This window comes from Indicator indicator, chromosome 17, assembly GCF_027791375.1.
Source record: "Indicator indicator isolate 239-I01 chromosome 17, UM_Iind_1.1, whole genome shotgun sequence".
Taxonomy (NCBI): domain Eukaryota; kingdom Metazoa; phylum Chordata; class Aves; order Piciformes; family Indicatoridae; genus Indicator; species Indicator indicator.
The window spans coordinates 22,600,584-22,611,237 of record NC_072026.1 but is presented as its reverse complement, the minus strand read 5'-3'; the positions used below and the strand labels follow the sequence as shown (position 1 = coordinate 22,611,237).

At 46.5% G+C, this 10,654-nt stretch overlaps 1 protein-coding gene across 1 annotated transcript in view; it reads right to left on the bottom strand.

Moving 5' to 3' along the window:
* Nucleotides 1-1,008: 1,008 nt before the first annotated feature.
* Nucleotides 1,009-10,654, bottom strand: part of LRCH2 (leucine rich repeats and calponin homology domain containing 2) — a 50,638-nt gene continuing 40,992 nt past the window's right edge. The window contains exons 17-23 of the mRNA XM_054388593.1: nucleotides 7,969-8,013; nucleotides 7,417-7,467; nucleotides 6,311-6,368; nucleotides 3,700-3,812; nucleotides 2,654-2,791; nucleotides 2,306-2,383; nucleotides 1,009-1,128 (exon numbers count right to left, since the gene is read on the bottom strand). Of these exons, the coding sequence (XP_054244568.1) occupies nucleotides 1,009-1,128; nucleotides 2,306-2,383; nucleotides 2,654-2,791; nucleotides 3,700-3,812; nucleotides 6,311-6,368; nucleotides 7,417-7,467; nucleotides 7,969-8,013 (603 nt within the window). The remainder of the gene's footprint in view (nucleotides 1,129-2,305; nucleotides 2,384-2,653; nucleotides 2,792-3,699; nucleotides 3,813-6,310; nucleotides 6,369-7,416; nucleotides 7,468-7,968; nucleotides 8,014-10,654) is intronic.

The following is a 10,654-nucleotide window of genomic DNA, read 5'->3' as shown; positions in this document are numbered from 1 at the left end:
ATCATAAATAAAAAAGTATTTACAGGACCTTCTAATTATTAGACAATAAAATAAGCAAAAAAAGTCAATTGTGCAAACTTAAAAAACACCCAACATCCAAAAATGTGAAGTTATTACTTTAAACCTTCATGTACTGATTTTATAAAAAGAAAAAAAAACCCAACCCCAACCTATTAAAATCTTTAAAAATTTCCATTTTATCTATTTTGAAAGCAAGAGATTTCAAAAATGTTTTAAGACTAGGAAGAGTTATCAATTACACAGGCACTTCACATGTAAACAATCTACAGTACAACTGAAAAAAATGAAAAAAAAAAAAAAGAAAAATATTTGGCACCAACCTAGAAGAAGAAACTCATTAAAATGTGTCCTTTTCCCATTGCAAACTGCTCTGTGCAGTCACCAGACACTCAGACTAAATACTGGCTATGTTAGAAGTGTGGAAGTTACAATCAGGAGTGCAAAAAAAAACCAAACCCAACAAACCCTAAAGAACCACAAATTCTCTTTCTGAGAAGTGTGCTGGAAGTGTTCAGTCCTTCCCAGCTGTACCATTGCACCACCACCAGCAGGTTCTTCTCTTGCTCTCAAATCAACTGATTGGCTTGAAGGATTAAAGGGCAGGGGGCAGGGGATGGGGGTGGCTGTGCTTTGTACTTCTAAAACAATTCAGACTTTTTCCGTGGAGGAAAAGAAATCCAGCATTTAACTGTAACACTGTGAGATGTCCAGCTCTGAACTGAAACGAAGTGGAAAGAGAACTCGATGCTACCACAATCCCCTTGTGCATCCCATTACAGAAGAAAAGAAAAGTGATGATGTTCTTGTAACTGGCAGCTGACTCCAAGCTGTTCACCTACAGCTCCAAAGTAAGGTTCTCCACAGCATCTGGACAGAGACAAAGGGTTTGGATGGCTTGGATGCTCCCCTGTTGGAAGCTGAACTGCCCCAGAGCAATCCAATTGAGCACATGGAATGGTTAGGCTGTCTGGCTTCCAAGAAGTCATGTCACATGGAGGAAAGCTGAGATACTTTCAATGCAGGCAGCTCAAGCAGAGCTTGAACTGTGAGGCCAACCTTCACCAGACCCCTTTCTTCCAGAATGTGATGAGGCAAGCAAAGTCTCTCCTGCAAAATAAAGAATTTGTGTATCAAGCTTCATTAAGCTTTTCCCCACAGCTGGGAACATTCTCTCTGAAGGAGAGAAGATGCTGGGGGGACCTTAGAGCTGCTTTCCAAGACCTGAAGGGATCCCACAGGAAAGCTGCAGAGAAACTTGTCCTGAGGGTGTCTAGAGACAGGACAAGGGAGAATGGTTTCAAGCTGAGGGAGAACAGAGTTACATTAGACATTATGAAGAAGTTCTTCATTATGAGGGTGGTGAGACACTGGAACAGGTTGCCCAGAGTGGTTGAGGATGTCCCCTTCCTGGAGATGTTCAAGGCCAGGTTGGCAGAGGCCTTGGGCAGCCTGGGCTAGTTGAGAGGTGTCCCTGCCCACGGCAAGAAGGTTAGAGAAACTGATTTCTAAGGTTCCTTCCAAGCCAAGCCATGACTCTGTGAAGTCACAGGTACATCACTGCAGGGCTTGCACAGCAAATGTCTTTGGCTTTAAGTTTCACACTTGGTTCTCTCCACTAACAGAATGGTCAGAAGCTAATTAGTGCAGCACTTGAACGAGATGTATCAGAAGATACACTAAAGATTGCTTGTTTCTAAAGCCAAAGACTATTTCTTTCCAAAATCAAAGCAAGAAAACTCAGGGTGCTGGGCACTGCTGGCTCAGTGGCCTACTTACCTTTCTGTTGTAGGCTCATTAAGGCCCCTTAGGACCCTAAAGATCATCCAGTTCCAACCCCTGCCCATGGCACAGACACTTCCCACCAGCCCAGGTTGTTCAAGGCCTCATCCAACCTGGCCTTCAACACCTCCAGGGGTGAGGCACCCACAGCATCTCTGGGCAACTTGTGCCAGTGTCTCACCACCCTCACTGGAAAGAATTTCTTCCTCATTTCCAGTTTCAATCTCCCCTCTCCCAGCTCAAAGCCATTGTCGCTTGTCCTGTCACTCCCAGCCCTTGTCAAGATCCACCTCCCCAGTTTTTCTGTAGCTTCCTTCAGGTACTGGAAGGCTGCTCTGAGGTCTCCCTGGAGCCTTCTCTTCTCAAGGCTGAACATGCCCAACTCTCTCAGCTGTCCCTGGTCAGTGTTATAATCCTGTTGCTCCCTGAATTAAGCCTCCCCCAGAACCCTCAGCACCAGCTGACATTTGCTATGGTCATTACATCAAGAAAGCCTTTGGCCTACCTGTGGAACTCCCAATTTTTTACAAGCATCAAGGAAGTTTTCAACATTTCTTCGGCACTTTGCCATGCTGAGTTTAGGCTGTAAAGACAGGAGGTTAGATCTTCATCACACACTGGTGAAGGATTGCACATTTCTGATGCAGATTCCATCACAAAACCAACAAACAAATCCTATGGAGACCCAGTCAGATGAAAACAGCTCTGAAAAGGAAACTCCCGAGCCTCCTTTAGTGCTTTGTGCAGAAAAACTGGAGGGACGGATGAAAGCAGTGAGTGTGGCAAAGCTGACTCCTGGTGTTTGGAAGTTGGGAAGCTTGTTTTCACATGAGAGGCAACAGAAAGGACTTACCACTGCTGGGGAGGGTACGTGGATGCTGGCAACAGAGCGTGGCCTGATGTGGTTAGCTAAATGGCAAAGCACGACCCCGTCCATCAGTGCTGCTCCAATGTCATCTGGCAGGATCACCTTCAACCTCGACTCAAGATTCTATGGAGGAGTCCAACATTGTATGTTAGGTTCATCAGTAACTCCTCTGCAATGTGAAATCCAGGGGATTTTGAAGTGTAACATTGTAACACTGAAGGGAATGGAGTCACAGAATCGTCAGGGTTGGAAGGGACCTCAAGGTTCAGCCAGTTCCAACCCCTCTGCCATGGGCAGGGACACCTCACACCACAGCAGGTTGCTCACAGCCACATCCAGCCTGGCTGCAGAAACCTCCAGGCATGAGGCTTCCACCACCTCCCTGGGCAACCTCTGCCAGGCTCTCACCACCCTCATGGGGAACAACTTCTTCCTAACATCCAATCTGAATCTCCCCACTTCTAGTTTTGCTCCATCCCCCCCCAGTCCTATCACTCCCTGACACCCTCAAAAGTCCCTCCCAAGCTTTCCTGTAGCCCCCTTCAGATCCTGGAAGGCCACAAGGTCTCCTTGGAGCCTTCTCCCTTCCAGACTGAACAACCCCAACTCTCTCAGTCTGTCCTCATAGCAGAACAGCTCCAGCCCTCTGCTCATCCCCTTGGCCCTTCTCTGGACACCTTCCAGCACCTCCAGATCTTTCCTTTAATAGAAGCTCCAGAACTAGACACAGTGCTCCCCAGGTGGAGTCTCACCAGAGTGGAGCAGAGGGAGACAATCACCTCCCTTGACCTGCTGACCTTAAAAACCTCCAGGGATGAGGCTTCCACCACCTCCCTGGGCAACCTGTGCCAGTCTCTCACCACCCTCACAGGGAAGAGCTTCTTCCTAACATCCAATCTGTCATTGATGAAGATGTTGGACAGATGATGTCCCTACAGAGATGCCCTTCTACAACTGCAGGGATCAGCAGAGCTTGGTGGCAGGGGCTTGAGGGGTGCCCCAGAGGCAGCCCAGGCTGTCAGGGTACGTACACTGCGCAGCTGCCTGATCTGCTCCCTCTCCTCCCTCAAGTGCTCCATCTTCCTCCGCATGGTGAAGCCAGGGTCCACCGCTCCGTAGTCCTGGCGGGACGCACGGCTGAAAGCTGTTCAACAGCACTGATGTTAGTTTGGAGAAGTCACAGCTTGCAAAAGTGCAGTCACTAAGAACCTACCAGCAGATAGAAAAATGGGGGGAAAGCTGCAGAGCTGCTCAGTGTTTTGGTGTCTTCAGCACAGGATCATAGAATGGCTTAGGCTGGAGGAGACCTCAGAGGTCATCTACTCCAACTCCCCTGCCATGGGCAGGGACACCTCTCAACTAGTCCAGGTTACTCAAGGTCTCATCCAACCTGGCCTTGAACATCTCTAGGGAAGGGACATCCACAGCATCCCTGGGCAGCCTGTGCCAGAGTCTCACCACCCTCACACTCAAGAACTTCTTCCTCAGCTCCACTCTAACCCTGCTCTGCCTCAGCTTCAAACCATTCCCCCTTAGCCTGTCTCTAGACACTCTCAGGAAAAGTCTCTCTGCAGCCTTCCTGCAGGATCCCTTCAGGTGCTGGCAGGCAGCTCTAAGGTCCCCCTGGAGTCTTCTCCAGGCTGAACACCCCCAGCTCCCTCAGCCTATCCTCACAGCAGAGCTGCTCCAGCCCTTGGATCTGGACTCACTCCAGCAGCTCTGTGTGTGGTGTCTTCTGCTGGGGACCCCAGAGCTGGAGGCAGGATTGGAGGTGAGGTCTGAGCAGAGCAGAGCCCAGGGGCAGAATCCCCTCTCCTGCCCTGCTGCCCACACTCCTCTGGCTGCAGCCCAGCACACAGCTGCCTGCTGGGCTGCAGGAGGGCACTGCTGGCTCCTGGGGAGCTGCTCAGCACCCAACACCCCCAAGGCTTTTTCTGCAGGGCTGCTCTCACCCCACTCAGCACCCAGCCTGGATTTGCACCTGGGGTTGGCCCAGCTGCAGGACCTTGCCCTGTGACTTGTTGAACCTCCTGCAGCTGGCCCTGGCCTCTTCTCAAGCCTGGCAAGATCCTTCTGGATGCCATCCCTGCCCTCCAGTGAGTCCAGCTCAGCACACAGCTTGGTGCCATCAGCAAACCTCCTGAGGGTGCCTCAATGCCACTGCCCACTTGGCTGACAAAGATGTTAAACAGCACTGGACCCAGAACAGACCCCTGAGGGCCTCCACTTGTCTTTATGGTCAGAAAGCCTTCAAAGGGCACTTCTATTACTTTATAAAGCATTGGCAAACAAAAACTCTTCCTTAGCAAAGCCACTGTATCCTGAAGCATTTTACCCCATACTTTTGAGTCAAAATAAATCAGTACTTACACCTTCAGAACTTTTTATATAGTTCCTAACAGTCTGCATTTTAGCAAGAGACCAAACAACTAAAAGCAGCAGAAATTGGACAGATCCTCTTGAAATCCCTGCTCTGGTTCTACACATGCAGTATGCATCCAGAACAACACAGCTGCTTGTTACTGACAGTGTCTATGGAGCATCTAAAACCACACAGATTTGGGCTTGTAGCTGAGGAACAAAAAGCCTTTTGCTTTCCTAGAAATGAGTGAAAGGGGTGCTGCTGTTTTACTGATGTGAACTGGCAGTGGCTCCTTGAAAACCTGCTACTGCACTGAAAAAAAGATGGGCTGAGAAGTCCTCACAAGTCTCCTTCCTATCAGGTCTGCACCTTCCTGCAACCAAGGACACAAAGACCTGGGAAGCCTCTGAATGGTCCCAGTCAGGCACACCCTGCTACACCCAGCTAACCTATCTCTGGCACAGACCTTTCATGCAGCTGCTTACACATCCTAAATGACTCAAGGCCCCTGAAGAAGCCATTTGCATGTCCTCAGCCAGCCTTGCTCAGGGCTCACAGGCTGGTATTAGGGAGGCCAAGCTTTGCTACCATAAACACCACCTGAAACTGAACTGAGGAGCTGAGATCATTTTTTCTTAATCAACTTGCAGGAAGACTGTTCCCTTAAAAACAGAGCTAAAGGACTACTCAGTGGCTTTCCCAGTTGTTGGCATCCAATATTGACAGGGACACTTGCAAACACAGGAATACTGCAGCTGCAAAACAAACTGAACTGTTTCTACCTCGGCTTCAGAGGACTGCAAGTCTGCTTTAGACAAAACAACTTTCTTATGAGGGCATGGCAGAGCCTTAATAAAGTGAGGGTGTAACAAAGCACTACATCAAACTGCTGGCAAAGCTCTCCTTAAAGCATCTTTTCACAGCACAAGCTTCTCCTCTTGAAGCCCTGCCTCAGCTTTCAGGTTTCAAGCACAACTGCAGGCTGTTGCCCTGTTCTCTGGCTAAATATGCACAAAATTAATCAGTGGGGGGAAAAAAACCCAATAATTAAAAAATAATTACAAAGAAATCACTGTGCAACTTGGGGAACTTTCCATTATTCATTGCCTAAACAGCTGTCTGCATCTTCCTCAGCACTCTGCTTGTGAGAACTGCTCTGAGTGGATTGCTGCACTGTGGTCTCTCTCCATATTCATTCCAGCTCATGCATCTGCCATCCTTACCCAGCCCAGGACTTAAACACCTGTTTCATCATGCTATGTTAGAGGATAGCAACTTACCTGACCTTGGTTTGAGACCAAATGGACCATGAATGTTACTCTCTGTCCTTTCATAATCCTGTTAAAAAGAGAAGATCAAGTCAATTTTCTTCCATTGATCAAAAGAATTCACTTCTGTTCCCATCAAGAGAGAGTTTAAATTGCTCTTGCCTAAGAGAAGTGACTCCTCCTGTTTAATGCACTCCTTGGAAGTGGACAAAACAAAGTAACCTCACTACACACAGATAAAACTATCTAGCTGAGGAAGAAAAGCAGCACCAGATTAACTAAAAATCTGCTCTAAACCATTTCAAACACTCTCTGAACAGAGTTCTAGGCCAGCTGTAATGCAAATATCCTCCCAAAGCTTAGCATCAAAATACTGCTTCAAAAGAGTGTTTGCTTTCAATTAGGAAGATCAGGTGCAGCTCACTTCACCAGGTAAAAAGAGGGGCACTCAGTCATTTGGTATGCACACAAGATAACCTTCTTCCAACTCATTTCACTGTGTTAGGGAGATGTTCTCCTCCTTCTCCCTCAATGTTCCTTACTGACACAAAGTAGAAGCCTTAGCAGTCTTTGGAATGCTCGATTCAGAGCCCAGCAGTGGAGTGTGGCCGCAGTGAGGCTACAGGGACTTGCTTCAAGAAAGACAGCAGCCAGTTAAGGAAGCTCAAGGCTGTACTGCAAAGGCAACAGCCAGAATCATGAAGGATGAAGCTTCCTCAGGTGTCAGTAGCTTTGTGTTCCTTGTGAAGTTTTAAGTTTCACACTTCAGTTTTACTTAAAACCCTCTGCATGGGTAGCGGATAGGGGGCACCTTCAAAATAAATTTGATTTGTTTTCTTGGCTCTTTTCATAAGACAATGGAGAGAAAGCAATGCACCTTTCAACACACCAGTCAACAAGAAGAAATCCAGGAAGGATCAGATAGTTGCAAAGCCAAAACAAGTTGGAATAATCTGTCTCTAGTTTCTACCTATTTTTGAGCTGCTATCATGATGAAACCTTTCTAACTGCAGTTTCAAAGGAAGCCAACAGCTTTCCCTCTGCAGGGAAAGCTTGATGACAAGCAATGAGCACAAAGAAATGTTGGTTGAATGAAAAACAAAGCCACAAACTTGTACCTCAGACGACACAGGAGACTGTGGGGACACATTAGTATTATCACTGTCTTGCTAAAAAGAAACCAAAGAGGTGAAATTACAAAACTGAAAAATATGGCAGAACAAGAAACACTAAATTATGAACCACACAATAAATGAGACACTCAATGCTGGCCAGGTAGGTGACAAACTGGCAGCAACTCCATTTCAGACCAGGCAAGACAAAGGAAGGCTGCAAGTGGTTGGGCTGAGTATTTTACATCCTCTCCACTTGACATTAACTAACTCCCCTATTCCCAAAGCAAGTAAATCACAGAATATATCTGGTTGGAAGAGACCTGAAAGATCATCCAAGTCCACCCAGTCCTGCTTTTCCCAAAGAGAGATGTTTGTGAATGACTTTTTAAAACTCAAGGAGCATAATCCTTGTTTCCACCATGGCTCTCTCTGGAATGCCAACTTCATTGGAGTCTTCACTAACCAACCTTCTCCTGTTCTGTGACTGTTCAGAAAAGACCAATGAATAAAACACTTTGACATGTATTTTTTTTTTACCCACTGACTGTTTCTCACCTCATCGTTTTCATTGCCACTTGAACTCTTCCTGGAAGACTTATACTGCAAAACACAATTATTGGTGTTAAAAGGAAGCATGGTTTTCATTTCAGTTAAAGAGGTTGGTATCATTCAAGATGTTTCTTATTACTGGTGAAGCTGCTGAATAAAAAAAAACAAACCACAGAATCAGAGAGAAAAGGAACATCTAGGTGCTAGGCTAGTCAAGGTCTTCATTAGGTGCTCTTGTGGCCAAGAAGGCCAATGCCATCCTGGGGTGGATTAGAAGGGATGTGGTTAGTAAGTCAAGAGAGGTTCTCCTGCCCCTCTACTCTGCCCTGCTGAGGTCACATCTGGAACATTGTGTCTAGTTCTGGGCCCCTCAGTTCAAGAAGGACCTCATGGAACTGTTTGAGAGAGTCCAGCACAGAGCCACAAAGGAAAAAAACCAACAAAATCACAGAATTGTCAGGGTTGGAAGGGAGCTCAAGGATCATCAACCCTTTCCAATCTCCCTGCCATAGGCAGGGACACCTCACACTAGAGCAGATTGCTCACAGCCACATCCAGCCTGGCCTTAAAATCATCTGTGCTGGGGCACACCCATCCTGGATGGGGCTGAGAAGAACCCAGCCCCAGGTGGACAAAAGAAATTTAATCTGGGGAGGGCTTGGCCCCTCCCCTGCTGGGAGAAGGTGGTCCCCTGACTCAGAGGTGGTCTATTCCACTTCCCCTTCCTGTCCAGCAAGCCTATAAAAAGGGGGGACATCTTGCTGCTCTTCCCTTTTCCTGCCTCGTCTGCTCGAGAGGACTTCCTGCTGCTGTTGCTGTCACTGTCTCCTGCACCGGACCACGTGGCTGGGGCCCTTTCTCTCTCTCAGCTGAATCCACCGACATCCAGGGGAACACAAGGCCATCCAGGCTTGGTTTTGTTTATTTTTCTTCCCACTTACCCTCATCCCTCACCTCTGTGAACCCCCCCACTCTGTTACTGATATATATATATGTAAAAAAATTTTTTTTTCTTTCCCTTTTGTGAAAATAGAAAAAAAATTTACTCCTCCTACTTCCAAACCGACTTCAGAATATTTCTTTCACGAGTTTTTTTTTTTTTTTTTCTCTTCTTCCTCTCTCTCTCTCTCCACCCTGCCGAGAAAAAAGGGAGAAGGGCTGGGGGAGGAATTTATATCTATTATCATTTGAGCTCCTAAGCTCAGAGCTCAAACCACCACACCATCCAGGGATGAGGCTTCCACCACCTCCCTGGGCAGCCTGTGCCAGTGTCTCACCACCCTTATGGTGAAGAACTTCCTCCTAATGTCTAACTCTACACTCCTCTAACTTGGATCCATCCCCCCAAGTCCTATCACTCCTTGACAGCCTGAAGAGTCCCTCCCCAGCTTTCTTGTAGTCCACTTCAGATACTGGAAGGCCACTCCTCAGAGCCTTCTCTTCTCCAAACTGAACAACCCCAAGGGGAAATGGATTTAAATTGAAGGAGAATAGGTTTAGATTGCATCTTAGGAAGAAATTCTTCACTACAAGGGTAGCAAGACTCCAGAATTCATTGCCCAGGGAGGTTGTGGCTGCATCCAGGCCAGGCTGGATGAGGTCTTGAGCACCCTGGGCTAGTTGAGGGGTGTCCCTGCCCATGACAGGGATGTTGGATTAGATGATCCCTAAGGTTTCTTCCAGCCTAAGCTGTTCTATAATTCTGTGACTAAATCATCAGTTGCTGGTTTGTGGGATACTTGAGTTGGGTTGGGGGGGGCAATGTTTGAGGTTTCTTTTTGGGTGGGGGAGGAGGATTGGGTTTTTGGGGGGAGTTAGGAGGCTTTTTTTGTGCTTTTAGCAGGGGGTTTTGTGGATTTGTTTTAATTGTTTGTTCTTTTTAATCTGTGCACAGAGTGCAGGTAGTTCTGAGGTCAGATAGAGACCTATTAAATATATCCCTGACTGGGTATTTCTCTTCTTGGGTTTGTTTCCTCTGTTTGAAGTACAAAGGAATAATATCACTTCAGCAGCTGATTAGCTAACCTTCATTTTTATGGCCTGCAGACCTTCACTGCTGCATTCTGTTTACACAGGCTTTTGGCCAGGTCTGTGGCCATGGTTTTCCAACATAATTAATGATATCAAGACTAGCAGGTAGTAATTTTTTTTTCCATTGTAGCTACACTAACAGAAATTTCAGCTAGGATGGAGCTAGGATCCAAGCCAACTACAAAGTATTCCAGAAAACAAAGCAAAATTAAAATAAGGTTTAGGCAAAAAATTAAATTTAAGGATGAAAACCTTGGAAAGAAGATGCAACTCTCCAGGAAAAAAATAAAAACCAACCAACCAACCAACCACAAAAAAAAACCCAAAACCAAATTAAAAGAGCTTCTTTAGCTGCAAGAATGTCTCTGAGCTGCATGGCATGTGCTGGTTTTCCTAAAATTTGATTTCTTTCAGCTTCCCCAGCATTTCACAAACATGTCTGATGGCACAGACTCAAGAAACTAATTTCAGAATTGACTAATTTAATTTTAACTCAGTCTAGCACTGGTCAAAATTCTCCTATTTCTCTACCACACCTCAAACCAAATTTAATCTAATGCTGCTCTGACTTCAGATCTGCTTTACAGCCAAGCAGGCAGTGACATCTGGTGACCAATGTCACCTGTAACAGCAGAACTAAAGCAGACCATTTCCTCTCTAA